The 18,734-nt window shown below is 37.7% G+C and overlaps 1 protein-coding gene across 1 annotated transcript in view; it reads right to left on the bottom strand.

Annotated features, from left to right (window-relative positions):
- Positions 1 to 18,734, bottom strand: part of LOC126019114 (E3 SUMO-protein ligase RanBP2-like) — an 82,712-nt gene that overhangs the window by 32,547 nt on the left and 31,431 nt on the right. Inside the window, exons 9-19 of the mRNA XM_049781300.1 lie at positions 17,066 to 17,275; positions 13,810 to 13,991; positions 9,277 to 9,452; positions 8,507 to 8,630; positions 7,162 to 7,323; positions 6,702 to 6,839; positions 6,274 to 6,420; positions 5,274 to 5,453; positions 5,104 to 5,187; positions 3,267 to 3,396; positions 1,523 to 1,617 (exon numbers count right to left, since the gene is read on the bottom strand). Of these exons, the coding sequence (XP_049637257.1) occupies positions 1,523 to 1,617; positions 3,267 to 3,396; positions 5,104 to 5,187; positions 5,274 to 5,453; positions 6,274 to 6,420; positions 6,702 to 6,839; positions 7,162 to 7,323; positions 8,507 to 8,630; positions 9,277 to 9,452; positions 13,810 to 13,991; positions 17,066 to 17,275 (1,628 nt within the window). The remainder of the gene's footprint in view (positions 1 to 1,522; positions 1,618 to 3,266; positions 3,397 to 5,103; positions 5,188 to 5,273; positions 5,454 to 6,273; positions 6,421 to 6,701; positions 6,840 to 7,161; positions 7,324 to 8,506; positions 8,631 to 9,276; positions 9,453 to 13,809; positions 13,992 to 17,065; positions 17,276 to 18,734) is intronic.

Genomic DNA, 18,734 nt, shown 5'->3' with positions numbered 1-18,734 from the left:
TGCCTTGCAAGCAGACGACCCAGATTTAATCCTCGGTAAATCATATGGTCCCCTGAACATCACTGGGAATGAAGTCTTGAGACCCAAAACAGGAATAAGCGCTGAGCATTGCCAGATACCTCCCCAAAAAATTTCTGAATTATATATCTAATGAAAAGGTCTTTTTAAAAAAATTGTGCGCTGTCTAAAGAAGTACAAGTAACTCAATATAAAGCAATAAAAAGTTATTGGGTAAAGATATCATTAGAGTATGTGCAAATCATAAGAAAAGATAACATCAATACTTAAAATCATGGTTCTTACTGACATAAAATGAAAATTACCTAATGAAAGAATTTTTAAAAGCTAGTTATATGTCAAGTGAGATTAGCAAGAAGTTTTTACTAGTATACCTATTTTTCATGTGACATATACCATTTTAATATTCTCAAAATCCCTATAAACTTTAAGAATTTATTTTCATGAGGTCGGAGTGATGGTGCAGCGAGTAGGGTGTTTGCCTTGCACGCTGCTGACCCAGGATGGACTGCAGTTCGATCCCCCAATATCCCATATGGTCTCCCAAAACAGGAGCAATTTCTGAGCTCATAGCCAGAAGTAACCCCTGAACATCACCGAGTGTGGCCCAAAAACCAAAATAAAAAACAAAAAAAAATTTATTTTCATTTGAATTTGTGGTAACTAATACATAGAAGCTAATCAATTTGTCCAACATCAAAGTAAACATAAAAAACGGCTCTAAATACATGCAAGTCTTCTATTTTCAAAATTCACTTCACATTTAATTACTACTATAATATTGGGTATAAACTTAAAGTAGTGCAAAAAAAAGTAGTCACTGGAATTACACCGTGTAGTGAATCAGCAAGGACATTCTTGTCCTATACCTGCTAAAACAGAATAATTGAAGGGATAACCACAACTACTTCTAGTTATATTCTTTTCTTTTTTTTGGTTTTTGGGCCACACCCGGCAGTGCTCAGGGGTTACTCCTGGCTGTCTGCTCAGAAATAGCTCCTGGCAGGCATGGAGGACCATATGGGACACCGGGATTCGAACCAACCACCTTAGGTCCTGGATCGGCTGCTCGCAAGGCAAACACCACTGTTTTCTCTCCAGGCCCTATAAATATTCTTGTTTTTTTTTGTTTGTTTGTTTGTTTTTTGATTTTTGGGCCACACTTGGTGATGCTCAGGGGTTACTCCTAGCTCTCTGCTCAGAAATAGCTCCTGACAGGCACGGGGGACCATATGGGACACCGGGATTCGAACCAACCACCTTTGGTCCTGGATCAGCTGCTTGCAAGGCAAACACCGCTATGCTATCTCTCCGGGCCCCCTATAAATATTCTTAATGTTCACATTATTTTAAGATGACAAAAACATAACAAGTATACCTACAGAGAACTTAAATATAACTTTTTGGATATATACCTTTTAATGCTGAACTATTTCTCTGATCATCCTGAAAGAAGGTTGAACAATAAAAAAATGTGTATGAGTATAAACTATTCCTTTGTTACCTTTGTGGGAGTAACATTAGCTGCTGGTCTGAGAAGATACTGGGAATTATATGCTGGTGACTGACTGTAATATCCTGAATGGCCCGTAGTTGCAACTAAAAAGAAAAGAAAAGAAAATACTGTTTAAAAAATAGTCTGTACTTCAACAAATCCTATCCAGATAAGGACTATAAATAGCAATAAAAAATATTGAACTAAATGTTCCTTTATGTACATCAAAAATAAAACAAAATGATAAATTTAGAGAATAGCACTACAGAGGACCAGAGCAATACTACAGCAAATAGGGTGCTGCTTAGCATACGGCTGACCTTTGGCACCACATACGGCCCCAGAGGTAGAAATGATCCCTCAGCACAAAGCCAGAAAGTAAACTATGAGCACCTCCAGATTTGTGTCTGTAAGGGGGAAAGGATGCAAGAACAGCACCATAAAACATAGAGAATGATAAACATAAAGCATGATAGTAGGATGAAGTGATAAAAGGAGGTAAAGTGTTATGCATGAAACCCTATCAACAACAGTACTATAAACCATTGTGCAAATACATATTAAAAAAGGGGGGCAGAGCAATAGCACAGCAGTAAGGCGTTTGCCTTGCAAGCAAAAGACCCAGGTTTAATCCCAGACATCCCATATGTATGAATGCCTTATTGATCATCACAAAAACACTGTTAACCTTTCTGGATCTATCCTGATTTAAAATCATTCTGGGGAAGATTAAAAAACAAAGTTATTTTTATTTGTGTCTCATTTTGTAAAATAAAACTATTTTTCATCTTTTTTTATTTCTTTGTCATTTCTGAGATGTATTATACAAGTACGAGGCTTTTAAGCTAAAGCACAGAAATTAATCTTAGCTCTATTAATAATTAGGTATATAGTAGTAATGTTACCTAATCTTCCTAAACCTATTTCCTCACCTAAGAAATTGGGATTGATAATGGTATCTTCTACTTTGGATTATGATTTATTAATCAATTCTGCACATTCACATTAATAGATGTCTTTTTATTCATTATGAGTTCATACTGTTGATAAAATACCTAACACACCTACACATATACAAATGCCCATAATCAAATAATCACATCATTGTATTTCAAATAAGCAAATAGCTCAAGGAAGCGACAGGCTTCAACTTATAAATCCAATGTGATTTAACTACAAATGCCTTCATTCTGTATCAGAGTATTTCAAAACAAAGAGCTTCTCCATTGGATATCACAACTTACAAAATCAGTGTATTGTCAAAATAATTTACTGAACAAATTTTTCATTTTTTTTTGGTTTTTTGGGCCACACCCGTTTGATGCTCAGGGGTTACTCCTGGCTAAGTGCTCAGAAATTGCCCCTGGCTTGGGGAGACCATATGGGACGCTGGGGGATCGAACCGCAGTCCTTCCTTGGCTAGCATTTGCAAAGCAGACACCTTACCTCTAGCGCCACCTCACCGGCCCCAAGAACAGATTATTTTTTAACGATAAGAAACCACCTCATTATCAACTCTTCTGAGATGTGTGTTAAATGATTCTGTCTGTATAACCACAGGATCAAATAAAGACTACTATTTCTGCATGTAGTTATAAAGTCTCAGTAATAAACACTATAGCTTAAATAACACGAGACATACAGAAATCTATATAAACAAATACAGAAAAATGACTTCAGAAATTATCTATTTAAACAAGGGAAAGAATTGCGAGTCTACTGATATCAAGAATTACTCAATACTTAAATTCACCTGTTAGTGGAGCTCCATGAAAACTCTGTGATCCCTGATATCCATCAGGCACTGAATCTGGTCCATAATTTTCTGTAGGCCAACGATGAGGGGACCCTGAGTTATTTAGTTTCAACTCCTGCATTTCTTTCTGTTGGAAGAAATCAATTTCAAACAATAATCTAAGCTGGAAAAGTGTTAGAGCAAGCAAATACTTTAAATACTTGATAATAAAGTTCTTCCAGGCACAGGATATGTAATCCAATAGTAGTTCTTTTGTCTTTAAGAATCTTGAGTTTAAGCCCCAACTCTTCCCCTAAAACTTCCCCCAAAATTATTTTATATTCCAGTAAGATCTGCTTATCAGGTACTGATTTAAGAACATGATCATTGTGTTGTTAAAATGTATTTGCTGGGGCCGGGCGGTGGCGCTGGAGGTAAGGTGCCTGCCTTGCCTGTGCTAGACTAGGACGGACCGCGGTTCGAACCCCCGGCGTCCCATATGGTCCCCCAAGAAGCCAGGAGCAACTTCTGAGCGCATAGCCAGGAGTAACCCCTGAGCGTCACAGGGTGTGGCCCAAAAACCAAAAAAAAAAAAAAAAATGTATTTGCTCTCATTCTTTTAGTCCTTGGTATAAATTCACTTATACCTCTAAACATTAATCTCAATTTCTATGCACATTTCTCTAAATTAATCTTCCTTTTTCTGTTTCTTTGTTTTTATTTTTGGGCCATATCTGGCAGCACTCAGAGATTGCTCCTGGCTCCACATACAGAATTACTCCTAGCAGACTTGGAGGACCATATGGGATTCCAGGGATCAAACCTGGATTAGCCAAAGCAAGGCAAATGACCTCACTGCTTTTCTTTTCTTTTCTTTTCTTTCCTTTTCTTTTCTTTTCTTTTCTTTTCTTTCTTTCTCTCTTTCTCTCTCTCTTTCTCTCCTTCTCTCTCTTTCTTTCTTTCTCTTTCTCTCTCTCTTTCTTTCTTTCTCTTTCTCTCTCTCTTTCTTTCTTTCTCTCTCTTTCCTTCCTTCCTTCCTTTCTTTCTTTCTTTCTTTCTCTCTTTCTCTCTCTTTCTTTCTCTCTCTTTCTTTCTCTCTTTCTTTCTTTCTTTCTTTCTCTTTTTTCTTTCTTTCTTTGGTAATTAACTGTCAGAGTAAATGACAGTACTACAACCTAGCTTGTCAGACAGGTGGACTGCTCGCTATTCACTATACTTCCAGCAGTGAATACAATGGTTAGTAACTACAACCTATGGAATAAATAAAGACTACAGGCAATATCAATCAAGTTGAATTTAACTGGGCAATACCACCACAATAATCTCAAACTGCTATTGGAAAGAAATAGTCATATCAGATAAAGAAGAGAATAAAGGCACTTAAGTTGTGTGAAACTACTGTTGATGGGGGGAGGGTTCATAGGAGCCACACCCAGGATTGCAGGTTAGAGGGTTCTTTACTCAGGGACCAAAATAAATAACTGTTAAGGGAGCCAGCGGGTAGGGTGTTTGCCTTGCATATGGTCAACCTGGGTTCAATTCCCAACTTCCCATATGGTCCCCTGAGCATGCCAGGAATGATTTCTGAGCACAGTCAGGAGTAATCCCTGAGTGCTGCCAGGTGGCTCAAGAACAAAAACAAACAAAAATTGTTATTAGAAAACTTTTCTTAATTTATATAAAGTTAGAACCAAAAATCTCTGAAAGCTCAATGTTAGACAACTTCAACAGCACTTTTTAAGCTTCTTGTATTGTTGTAATAGTACTATAATAATCATGTATACAATCAGAAATTTAGAATTATAAAATGGTGAAATTGTCAAATGACTATAAAACCACCTACTTTGTGACTTACCTTAATGGCTTCTACCTGTTGGCAGATCATTTTAAGTAAAGAATTTTGATCTTCTGCCCATCGAGGTGGTGTTTTGGGAGAATACTTTAAAAAAAAAAAGAAAAGTATTATAAGAACTTAGAATAAAAACATTCTGCAATAGACAAATGATTCATTTCTTTTCCACTTACTTTGTAACTTTTGCTTGGTGATAGAGAATACTTAGTGGGAGATGGTGTAGAATGTTTTGTTTCTAAATCTGCATTTCGCAAAGAACCATTTTTATAAAGAGGTCCTCCTTCACTATAGTCCTCTAGTTCCTGCATGACTGAATTAAGCATCTCCTTTACAGACTCCAGGGGAACGGGCAACTAAAATCAAAAGACATAATCAAAGGCCTTTATCTTTTCTTCACATTAACAAAAGAATTCTAAAATAAGTTCAAAGATATTCTTATATTTTTTGGTTAACTAACACTGAACACAACACATGAAATTTCTGTATAATTTCAACTTCTGGTTCTAGAATTGTTTCTATTTCTTCATTAGCTAATTTATGGCAATAAATATATGGGAATTTTACCATCTAAACAAAGTTATTAAGGTTTTCTAATTAAATTTTAAAGAGAAAAATATGGATAATATAATATATACATATATAATACATATTACAACATAATTGTAATGTAATATATAATATATAATACACCATAAATTGTAATCAAAGAATAGCAAAACAATTTCTTTTAATACTTGGAAAGTTGAATTTAACTGGGTAATACCACCACAGTAATCTCAAACTGCTATTGGAAAGAAATAGTCGTATCAAGAAGAGAATAAAGGCACTTAAGTTGTGAGAAACTACTGTTGACGGGGGGAGGGTTCATAGGAGCCACACCCAGGATTGCAGGTTAGAGGGTTCATTACTAGAAAACTTTTCTATTTTTCCAACAAATGTTTTTTAGAAATATAACCTAATAGGGCTAGAACGAAAACCAAAAACAAACAAAAAGAAATATATCCTAAAATCACAAGTTTTTAAAAAAGACAAAATCCAGAAAGCAATGTAAATTAAATATTAAGACACAAAATCCTGCACACATTAGTAAGTAAGGTACTGCAAAGCATTTTAAACCTTATCAAAATAGAAAAGACAAAAATATTTATCACCCAATTTTCAATGGTTACTTACTTTCTTGGATACTGAAAGATCTGAATCACTGTCATCTAATATCTTTATTAGGTAGTCCCTGGTCTTTCTCAGATAATTTTTGCATTCTTCTTGTTCTTCAGGAGAAAGGGCATCATTTTCAATGTCTTCTGCTTTTCTGTGAAAAATCTATAGAGTGGCTTTATGAAACAATTATAAGCTTCTTAAAAAAAAAGAAACTTGTGTGGGTCCAATGCAGTACAGGGATTAAGGCACTAGTCTTGCATGTTACCAGCCCCATTTCACTTCCCAGAACCATATATGAACCCCACAAAACAAGCATCGCCAAGATCTATTCCTCAGCATAGACCCACAAGTAAGTTCTGAACCCCATTGAGTGTGGCAAAAAAAAAAACTTTCCGACAAACAATAAAAGAGAACAAAAACATCTGCAATTCAGATCTACTTACCAGTGCAAGATTCCAATAAGAAACAACATTTTTTATAGATTCAAAAGCAGTCATAGCATCTTCTATATTTCCATTAACTGCATCCAAAATAGCAAATGTTATATGTGCTTCTTCTTCATATTCTCCAATTTCAGATGTCTATGGAGATTAGAAATAGTTTATCAAAGCTAATTGATTTCCAAATAATTTGTTATAATATATTCTTATGAGATTTTAACATCAGATTACCCCTTTATTTTTGCTTTATTTTGTGATAGTCATGAAAACGATTATTATTAAACACAACTAAGTTATACCTTCATTTTTGTTTTAAAAGTAAAAATCCGTTATTTCCATAATGAACAGAGAGATTCTCCGTTATTTTACTCATTATTCATTCATTTACTCATCGTAGTTTCAGGAATCAAACCAAGAGCTTCACATATGTAAAGCATGAACCACACCCTAGGCCCTCCATTACCTGAATGTCTGCACTATGAAAATGTTTAAACAGAGGGTCAATAGGCTCAGGAATACTGTTCTTCTTTTTTATTGTCTTTAACAACTGCAGAACCTTTTTCCAATAATGAACACTTCTGCCTATGTATTCTCGCTGGTCATAAAAAGAATTAAGACTGTTGCCCTAAAAGAGAAAGTTAGAAATCATATCTAAGAAACATAGTAAGACCTAATAATGTAAATAAGAGGTTGCAAAGATAAATTTTCAAATCAAGGTCGAAAAAGAGAAAATAATCTTAAACCAAGTATATTCCAAATATTGGAATTTAGCAGCATTTCTAATTTGGGGGGGTGGGGGGAGAGGATTACTTACAGCTCTATTCTCAGGCATCATTCTAAGTACAGATAGAACCCAGAGTTTTTACATGCAAATTTGCATTCTTATCTTTAACACATCTCTCCAGGGGGTGAAGCAATATCACAGTAGTAGGGTGCCTTACAGGCAGCCTACCCAAGACTGACCCAGGTTTGATCACTGGCAACCCATGTGGTCCCCCAAGCATCCCAGGAGCCATTTCTGAGCTTACAGCCAGGAGTAATACGAGTGTCACTAGGTGTGGCCCTCAAATAAAATTAAAATAAAAACAACAGCAACAGTGAATACCCATAGTAGCATATGCTAGATGAAGTTTATATATTAACTATTGGCAAAAAAAATAAAGTCATATACATATTTCATTGTAATAACAACTTTTGCTTTCAAAATAAGATGGTTATCTGAAAAGTTTATGATTTTTTAAAACTTTTAAGATAATTTTCTTGGGGCCAAGAGATAGTTCAATGGGCTGAACATATACTTTGATGCAGGAGACCCAGGTTCAATACCAACATCACATGGTCATCACAGCATTGCCAGGACCAATCCCTATCAAGTAAAAAACCCTAAAACAAAAACATAAATTAAAAAAGAAAAAGTTGGGGCCGGAGAGAGAGCACAGCGGCATTTGCCTTGCAAACAGCTGACCCAGCACCTAAGGTGGTTGGTTTGAATCCCGGCGTCCCATATGGTCCCCCGTGCCCGCCAGGAGCTATTTCTGAGCAGATAGCCAGGAGTACCCCTGAGCGCCGCCAGGTGTGGCCAAAAAAAAAAAAAGAAAAGAAAAGAAAAAATAAGTTGATCTTAAAAATACACTTTGGGGCTGGAGAGAGAATACAGTGAAGAGGTAGGACATTTATTCTACATAAAGCCAACCCAGGTTGGACTATCCCTAGCAACACCACATAGTCCTCTGAGTACCACCAGGAATGATCCCTGAGCACCAAAGTCCAAAAACAAAACAAAAAAAAATACACACAAAAGAACTTACTGTTCTCTGAAGGCATTTTGCCCAATGTACTAGAAGAGCAGGTTGAAGGCCATGTTTTTCCTGGCCCCTGAGAGTATTTATGTCATGCTGAACTAGAAGTCTCAATTTCGCTGAAGTTCCGGGTCTAAATAAAAGTTGTATTATATAAGTGTGAATAAATAAGTAGTTTAACACTCAGATGTACAAAATAACGCCACCGCCAGCCACTCTGCACTGTCCATGAAGAATATACATCAAACAGCCAGCAGAATTGTGAAACTGCAGACAGTATTGAATCCTATACAGATACTATGATTTTCACACATAAACATACCTAGGACAAAGTTTAATTTGTAAATTTAGCAATAAAGGGATTAACAATAACCAATAATACAGAACTAAAACAAAACACTGGGATAAGACTATGTGAGTATAGTATCTCTCAAATTATTGTTGTAGGTATTTTATTATCATCCTTGATTATAATGATAAAAATCATGTATTCTATAAAACCACATACATTTGTCATATACATCTTTTATATGTTCATGTTGAGTCGGGACAACAATGTAGCAAGTAAGGCATTTGCCTTGCATACGGCAATCCAGCTTCAATCCCCAACACCTCCCAGTGCACCCCCTCCAGCCTACCTGGAGAGCCAAGAGAAAGCCCTTAGAAACACTGGGCTTATCCACCACCTCACCACCCCCCCAAAAAAATACAATAGATCTTCATGTGAATTAAATTCCTGGTAAAGTATAAGCAGGCATTTAAATATGCAAACTACTTACAGTGCTTTTCTGTAGATTAGATTACAAACTGCATCCCACCAAGACTTTTGTCTTTCTGTACAGAGCTGTTTACACACAGGAAGTGGCAAACATAATGGATGATAGAAGCTTCCATGAGAATTTGATTTCTCCTTCAATTGTAAGTGGCTGGTATATATTACTCCGAGAAGAAACACCTATTTGATCAAAAATAAATTTTTTTAGGGGCTAGAGCAATAGCACAGTGGGTAGAGCTTTTGCTTTGCATGTGGCAAACAGGGTTATGAGCACAGAGCCAGGATTAACCCCTGAGCTCAGCCAGGTGTGACCCAAAAACAAAACAATACAAAAATAAATAAATAAAATAAAAATTGAAGAGCAATGGCACAGCAGTAGGGCATTTGCCTTGCACACAGCTGACCTAGGAAGGACCTAGATTCGATTTGCTGCATCCCATATGGTCCCCTGAACTTGGACAGAAGCAATTTCTGAGCGCAGAGCCAGGAGTAACCCGAGTGCCACCAATGTGGCCCAAAAACAAAAAACTGGGAAGCCAGAGTGATAGCAAAGCAGTAAGGTGTTGCCTTGCAAAAGGCCAACCTGGGAGCCCAGAGAGATAGCACAGCGGTGTTTGCCTTGCAAACAGCGGATCCAGGACCAAAGGTGGCTGGTTCGAATCCCGGTGTCCCATATGGTCCCCCATGCCTGCCAGGAGCTATTTCTGAGCAAAACAGCCAGGAGTAACCCCTGAGCACCTCCGAGTGTGGCCCAAAAACAAACAAAACAAAACAAAACAAAACAAAAGGCCAACCTGGGAGGGACCCAGGTTCAATCCATGGCACCCTGTATGGTTCCCCGAGTCTGCCAGGAGCAATTTCTAGGCATAAAGCCAGGAGTAACCCAAGTGCCGCCAGGTGTGACCCAAAAATTAAAAAAAAACAAAAAATAACTTAATTAAATTTTGAAAAAAAGTAGCAATGGCACAGAGGATAGTGTGATTTGCTATTTACACAGCTGATCCAGGTTCTGTCCATAGCATGGTATATATCAGGGGTCTGAAACTCGCAGCACATGGGCCGTTTGCAGCCCTCGGTACATTTTGTGGCCCTACCCTAGAGGATCTTTTTTTGTTTTGTTTTAGTTGTTTGGGTCACACCCCTCAATGTTCAAGACTTACTACTGACTTTGCACTCAAGGATCACCCGACTTTGCCTCCAGAGGCCCGCAGATAAACTGAGTTTGAAACCCCTGGTATATATGATCCCTGAAGCCCCACCAAGAATAATTCCAGACTACAGAGCCAGGAGTAACTTCTAAACACTGCTAGGTATGGTATAAAAACAATAAAAGTAATACTAACAACAAAGTAAGTTTGCTATTTTTTATAATTATCTTTAAACACCGTTATTACAAATGATTATAGTTGTATGATTACAGTCATGTAAAGAACACCCCCCCTTCACCAGTACAACATTCCCACCACCTATTTCCCAGATCTCCCTCCTCCCCACCCCCACACCTGTACTCAAGACAGGCTTTCTACTTCCCTCACTCATTCACATTGTTATGATAGTTTTCATTGTAGCCATCTCTCCAACTGCACTCATCACTCTATGTGATGAGCTTCATGTCATGAGCTGCACCTACCAGCCCTCATCTCTCATCTCTGAGATACTGTTAAAAATGTCTTTCATTTTTCTTAAAACCCATAGATGAGTGAAACTATACTGCGTCTTTCTCTCTCCCTCTGACTTACTTTACTCAGCCTAATAGATTCCATGTACATCCATGTATAGGAAAATTTCATGACTTCATCTCCCCTGACGGCTGCATAGTATTCCATCGTATATATGTACCAGTTTCTTTAGCCATTCATCTGTTGAAGGGTATCTTGGTTGTTTCCAGAGTCTGGCTATTGTAAATAGTGCTAAAATGAATATAGGTGTAAGGAAGGGGTTTTTGTATTGTATTTTTGTGTAGTGGTATAGCTGGATCGTAGGGAAGCTCAATTTCCAGTTTGTGAAGGAATCTCCATATTGCTTTCCATAAAGGTTGTACTAGATGGCATTCCCACCAGCAGTGAAAAAGAGTTCCTCTCTCTCCACATCCCCACCAGCACTGCTTGTTTTCCTTTTTTGTGATGTGTGCTAATCTCAGTGGCGTGAGGTGGTACCTCATAGTAGTTTTGATTTGCATCTCCCTGATGATTAGTGATGTTGAGCATCTTTTCATGTGCCTTTTGGCCATTTGCCTTTCTTCTTTTTCAAAGTGTCTGTTCATTTCTTCTCCCCATTTTTTGAAGGGGCTAGTTGTTTTTTTCTTGTATAGTTCTGTCAGTTCCTTGTAAATTTGGGATATTAGTCCTTTATCTGATGAGTATTGGGTGAATAATTTCTCCCACTCAGTGGGTGGCCTTTGTATTCTGGGCACTATCTCCTTTGAAATGCAGAAGCTTCTCAGCTTAATATAGTCTAATCTGTACATCTCTGCTTCCACTTGTTTGGAGAGTGCTGTCTCCTTCTTAAGATGACTTTAGTCTCAATGTCCTGGAGTGTTTCACCTACATGTTCTATATACCTTATAGTTTCAGATCTGATATCAAGGTCTTTAATCCATTTGGATTTAACCTTTGTACATGGTGTTAGCTGGGGTTCTGAGTTTGCTTTTTTCGCAAGTGGGTAACCAGTTGTGCCAACACCACTTGTTGAATAGGCTTTCCTTGCTCCATTTAGGATTTCTTGCTCCTTTATCAAAAATTAGGTGGTTATATGTCTGAGGAACATTCTCTGAGTATTCAAGCCTATTCCACTGATCTGAGGGTCTGTCTTTATTCCAATACCATGCTGTTTTTATAACTATTGCTCTGTAATACAGCTTAAAATAGAGGAAATGCCTCCCATATTCCTTTTCCCAAGGAGTGCTTTAGCTATTCAAGGTTGTTTATTGTTCCAAATGAATTTCAGAAGTGTTTGATCCACTTCTTTGAAGAATGTCATGGGTATCTTTAGAAGAATCGCGTTAAATCTGTACAATGCTTTTGGAAGTATTGCCATTTTAATTATGTTGATCCTGTCAATCCATGAGCAGGGTATGTGTTTCCATTTGCGTGTGTCCTCTCTTATTTCTTGGAGCAGTGTTTTGTAGTTTTCTTTGTATAGATCCTTCACATCTTTAGTCAGGTGGACTCCAAGATATTTGAGTTTGTGTGGCACTAATGTGAATGGGATTGTTCTCTTAATGCCCATTTCTTCCCTATCATTATTAGTGTATAAAAAGGCCATTGATTTCTTGTGTGTAAATTTTGTAGCCTGCCAACTTGCTATATGTATCTATTGTTTCTAGAAGCTTTTTGGTAGAGTCTTTAGGGTTTTCTAAGTAGAGTATCATGTCATCTGCAAACAGTGAGAGCTTGACTTCTTCCTTTCCTATCTGGATTCCCTTGATATCTTTTTCTTGCCTGATCGCTATAGCAAGCACTTCCAGTACTATGTTGAAGAGGAGTGGTGAGAGCGGACAGCCTTGTCTTGTGCCAGAATTTAGAGGATAGGCTTTTAGTTTTTCTCCATTGAGGATAATATTTGCCACTGGCTTGTGGTAGATGGCTTTAACTATATTGAGAAAGGTTCCTTTTATTTCTATCTTGCTGAGAGTTTTGATCAAGAATGGGTGTTGAACCTTATCCAATGCTTTTTCTGCGTCTATTGATATGACCATGTGATTTTTATTTTTCTTGTTCTTTATGTTGTGTATTATGTTGATAGATTTACAGATGTTAAACCATCCTTGCATTCCTGGGATGAAACCTACTTGATCAAAGTAAATGATCTTCTTGATGAGGCACTGGATCCTGTTCGCCAGGATTTTGTTGAGGATCTTTGCATCTGTGTTCATCAGGGATATTGGTCTGTAATTTTCTTTTTTGGCAGCATCTCTATCTGGTTTTGGTATTAAGGTGATGTTGGCTTCATAAAAGCTATTTGGAAGTGTTCCTGTTTTTTCGATTTCATAAAAGAGCCTGGCCAAAATTGGTAGTAGTTCCTCTTGAAAGGTTTGAAAGAATTCATTCGTGAATCCATCAGGGCCTGGGTTTTTGATTTTGTGCAAAATTTTGATTACGGTTTTAATTTCCTCAATAGTGATATGGGTCTTTAGATATGCTACATCTTCTTTATTCAACCATGGAAGGTTATATGAGTTCAAAAATTTATCCATTTCGTCCAGGTTCTTATATTTAGTGGCGTAGAGTTTCTCAAAGTATTCTCTGAATACCCTTTGAATCTCTGCAGTATCTGTAGTGATCTCCCATAAGTTTGCTATTTTAAATTTAATTTTTAAATCGAAGTTTCCCGTTTTTGTTTTAAAAAAAAAAGGCAAAGCATTAACAGGCAACCAATATCAATTCAATCCTCACACTGAATACTGTACCCTTAGAACCAATACGGGTGATCATTGAAGCAAAGCCAGAAATAAGCCCTGACCACTACCAGGAGTAACTTCAAGTCAAATTAAAAAATTAAACATTAAAAATATATTAAAATTAAAATCTCTGCTTACTTCAAGATCTAAAATACATAATGATTCAGGTGCATTTGTTTCAAGTCTTGAGGTTTCCTGAGGCAAATGTTGAAAAAGCTGTTTTAACCATTTTCGAATTGCCGGTAAAGAAGGCAAAGAATTCCACTGTAAGCCAAGCCAAGTAAGATACTGAAGACTACCATTATGTGCTCGAATAGCACCTGAAATAAAACATACAGAAGACTCAGAGTTCAGGAAATTTTTGTATGTGTCCAATCATTTCTGCCAACATAAAATAAATCACACACATTAAATGTTTTAATTTTATCATTGATTTTCTGCATCAGAGCTCAGAAAAATTCCAAGATAAGGGATGTCTCATACTGTTATTTAAAAATATTCAAACTTTAGAGCCAGGGATGCAGCTCAGTAAAGTACTTGCCTAGAATGTGTGAAGCCCAGTTTCAATTCCTCAAACTAATAAATTAAGGAATGAAATTATTCTGTTTGTATCTAAAAAAGAAATTTCAAGTCCATCTAGAAAGAGACTAATTAGAACTCAACAAAGCATCCTACTAGCACAGTGCTTCTCAATTATTTTCTGTCATGCCCCCTAGGAAGAAGAAAACATTTTTCACGCCCCCCGCACGACTATAAATAGTATCTTTATTATAACCTGCAAAACAAAAATATATAAAATAATTTGAGCTGATTTTTTTTTTTTGGTCACACCCGGCAGCGCTCAGGGGTTACTCCTGGCTCCATGCTCAGAAATCACCCCTGGCAGGCACAGGGGATCATATGGGATGCCGGACCCCGCACGACTATAAATAGTATCTTTATTATAACCTGCAAAACAAAAATATATAAAATAATTTGAGCTGATTTTTTTTTTGGTCACACCCGGAAGCACTCAGGGGTTACTCCTGGCTCCACGCTCAGAAATCACCCCTGGCAGGCACGGGGATCATATGGGATGCCGGAATTCGAACCATCGTCCTTCTGCATCAAAGGCAAATGCCCTATCTCCATGCTATCTCTCTGGCCCCAATTGAACTGATTTTTTAATCAGAAGTGATGTCTGGATTAATGGCTACAATGAGCACGTTTTGAAGCGGGATTTGAAGCAGGACACAGCAACTCCAGCTCCAGAGACATACAAAGACATAATCAGGGGGCTTAGCTTGTTATGACAGTGTTTGCCGAGGTCAAATGTGGCCCCTTTATGGAGCCTCACGGCCGCCCTGGGGGGCACGCCCCACTATTTGAGAACCACTGTACTAGCAGAGTCAAATGTTATTACCCAAGAAAAAAATCTTAAGCCTGATTTTTTCCTTTTAATAAAGTCATTAATACAATGAGAAACATTGTGGTAGTAGTAAAGAGGGGTTTGTTTTTCCATGAAATTCAAGAATGAAAGTACGGATTTCTGCTTGTATGGTAACTTACAAGAAACTTTTAAAACATAGCTGTCACTTTTGTACAAACAATGTTTAGTAAACTCTATGGGGAAAAAAATTGAAATATATTGTCAGTTATACTCATGCTGTCACTGGCAATTTCATACTAGTCTACATGATGCAAACCGCGCGGGGGCTAGCGCCCACGCGCGAACGTATACTCCTCCCAACCATCACTACCCCCAATTTACCCCTCTTAAGTTCTATAATACACAGATTTAATCTCAGACTAAAGACATACAGTGGATCTAACAATCCCAGAACTATTTAGAAGGACATAAATTAAACACATATATCTTTTGAATATTTCATGTATATTTTCTTTAATGGTGTAACTCTCTCTATATTCTTCTACCATGATGTTTCTATCCACTTTCATCTTGTCTTTTCTTTGTAAGCTGTTCAATAAGGATTGTTGGTGGAACTGTCCCTCAGTTTGATGCCTATGATTGAACTATGTCATGGAAATTGCTGGTCTTGTTCCTATGGCCTCCAGATGCACCAATAACGCTTCATGGCATTGATCCTTCTTTGCATAGACACATTAAAATAGGAAAACACTATACCTACAGGTAAGTTCTTATCTAATAAATCTCAGTACAATGTACCTTACACCCTGAACATTGATAGAATGACCTGGCACAGGCCTCAGAGGAATGGGCATCCTCTATTCACGCCAGAACCAGGCAAGCTATCTACGAAACATCCAAGGTCTTTTATAGCAACAGCTGGAAGCAGTCCTCTACCAGGAAAGACACTACCAAGGGTCTGACATCGACCTCCTAAAAAGAGACTTCCGATTACACTGAGAAGACTTGACAACAACAATGACCTGCTCTACAGGACATGGTTCTCTCTAGTGCCCCTTAAGTGTGAGATGAAACGAGAGGATGCTCTGCACCATCCTGACTGCAATATGGGATATGCAGACTCCAGGACCTTTAATACAGAAGCATGATACCAACAACAGAGACTATGTGAGGAATGAAGGTGTATTGCCACTACAGACGATGACTTGAATTGGACAAACTAGTTTGCCTGGAGCCTAGAGTCAGTCCTGTGCCAGGAAACTTCAGGGGTAGGGTCTCCTTGTATTTAGACCATAATTTTTCTTTCCATGTCTCTTATATTTTGGTGGGCCTATGCAAACAAATGCCACTCTAACACCATTTATTACTACTTTCCCTTGACTCCAATCCTTAAGAAAAACAACCCACTAAAACTTTTGAGGTTAACTTAAACTAGTAAGCATGTGCATGGAACAAGATAAATGTACTTTGCCCTCAATGTTTAAGGAGTTACATAAGTCTAATCTCTTTGGATTATATTGTGTGCTGCTAAGAAATAGTATGTAATACAACTGGGGATTTGAGGGACAAATTAATTGTATTGTACATGGGTTCAGTTTTGTTTTTCTTAATTTTCTTTGGTTGAAAGATCAAGGCTGGGATATCATCGATGGAACTACCGAGAATTCTGCTTATGGGTGATTGGGCTTCCACTGTAACTTTACCCTGTCCTCTCTCTTTGCATCTTTGTTGTCATAATTAAAAAAAAAAAGAAAAGAAAAAAAAAAAAAAGAAATATAAAGTTTTCACACTGAATTAATAGAAAACTAAAACAACCTGTGTAACAACAAAAGCAAGCAAACTGTCATAAAATCCAGCAAATAGATTCTACATGTACCTCTCACCTAAAAATAAAATCTGAAATACTGGAAAATATGATTATTCCTAAAAAATAAATTAGATTACAGGCAATTTATTTCCTTTACCATTTATTTTTATTTTAAGATTAAAAATATTTAAATGTATATTTTGAAAGATAAAACTCACCAAGATCATATCTAGCCAAATCATCAGGCTCTGGCACTTGCCCATCAATGTTTCCAAAATCATCACTACCCAGGAAAGATCTATCCTTTGATGGTTGACTAGAAAACAAAGCGTCATATAAAGCTGACTGTCCACTTTTATTGGCAAAGGATTCCACAACTTCTTTTAAAAACTCTTGCTTATCACGACTTAAGTTTAGCAGCATGTGCCCTGAAAAAAAATAATTTCCATTGTTAAAAATTTTTTTGCATCTCTTGGCAGTTTCATAGTAGACTGTTTCATTTGTAAGACTCTTAGAAGAAAAACATGGATCTATCATTTGTAAAACATTTTTTGTTTTTGTTTTTGTTTTGAGGCCACATCCAGCAATGCTCAAGGGTTACTCCTGAGCTCTGGACTTAGAGATTACTCCGGGCTCTGGACTTAGAAGTTGGTCCTGGCAGGCTCAGGAGACCATATAGGATGCCAGGGATCAAACCCAGGTCAGCAGTAAAGTAAATACCCTATCCACAATGCTATCGTTCCAGCCCCATTTGTAACATTTTTAGAAGTGTTTATGGCATTCTCAGACCTAAACCAACAAGCAAAACTAGAGGTGGAGTGCCCCATGGCGCGCAATTATGCAAAAGTAAATATAGGCTGCAGATTTAACACAAATTGTGTCTATATACTAGAGTAAAAGAAAAGTTAAAACTCATGTCCGATGTGTGTACCCCTTCTCCCCACACATGTATCTTGCTTGCTTACTTCTACTATGGAGAGGCCTGTGTTTTCTTAAACACGTATTTATCTCTTTCTCTCCCCTCACAATTTTCTATAAATGCATTTCAATAAAAGCTAGTTCACTTCACCACCACCAGCCCCAAAAAAGAGCTGGCAGCAATGTGTGGAAAATGAGATGTAGGATAGAAAAATGGACCACAGGGATAGCACAGCAAATAGGGTGTTTGCCTTGCATGTGTTCAACCCAGGTTCAATCCCGGCATCCAGCATAGTTCCTGAGCCTGCCAGGAGTGATTTCTTAGCACAAAGCCAGGAGTAATCTCTGAATACTGCCAGGTCTGGCCCAAAAACAAAAAAAAAAAAAAAAGATTTTAAAAAATGGGCTGGAAAGATAGGGTGTTTGCCTTGCAAGCAGAAGGACAGTGGTTTGAATCCCGGCATCCCATATGGTACCCAGAGCCTGCCAGGAGCAATTTCTGAGTGTAGAGCAGGAGTAACCCCTGAGTGCTGCAGGGTGTGACGCAAAAAGCAAAAACTAAAAATAAATAAATTAATTATATTAAATAAAAATTGAAGTTTAAGTGACTGGTCCAAGACATTTGAGGTTAGTAACTACTTTAAAAACACAGATGCCGGGGCCGGGTAGGTGGCGCTGGAGGTAAGGTGTCTGCCTTGCAAGCGCTAGCCAAGGAAGGACCGCGGTTCGATCCCCTGGCGTCCCATATGGTCCCCCCAAGCCAGGGGCGATTTCTGAGCGCTTAGCCAGGAGTAACCCCTGAGCGTCAAACGGGTGTGGCCCAAAAACCAAAAAAAAAAAAAAAACACAGATGCCAGAAGCTGGAGAGATGGCATTGTAGTAAGGTGCTTGCCTTACATACAGCCAAGTTCAATATCCAGCATCATTTACAATTCCCCATGCACAACCAGGAGTGATTACTGAGCAAGA

The sequence above is a fragment of the Suncus etruscus genome, chromosome 9 (genome assembly GCF_024139225.1).
Source record: "Suncus etruscus isolate mSunEtr1 chromosome 9, mSunEtr1.pri.cur, whole genome shotgun sequence".
Lineage (NCBI taxonomy): Eukaryota > Metazoa > Chordata > Mammalia > Eulipotyphla > Soricidae > Suncus > Suncus etruscus.
The sequence above is the reverse complement of the archived record's forward strand: the minus strand, read 5'-3'. Positions and strand labels throughout refer to the sequence as shown.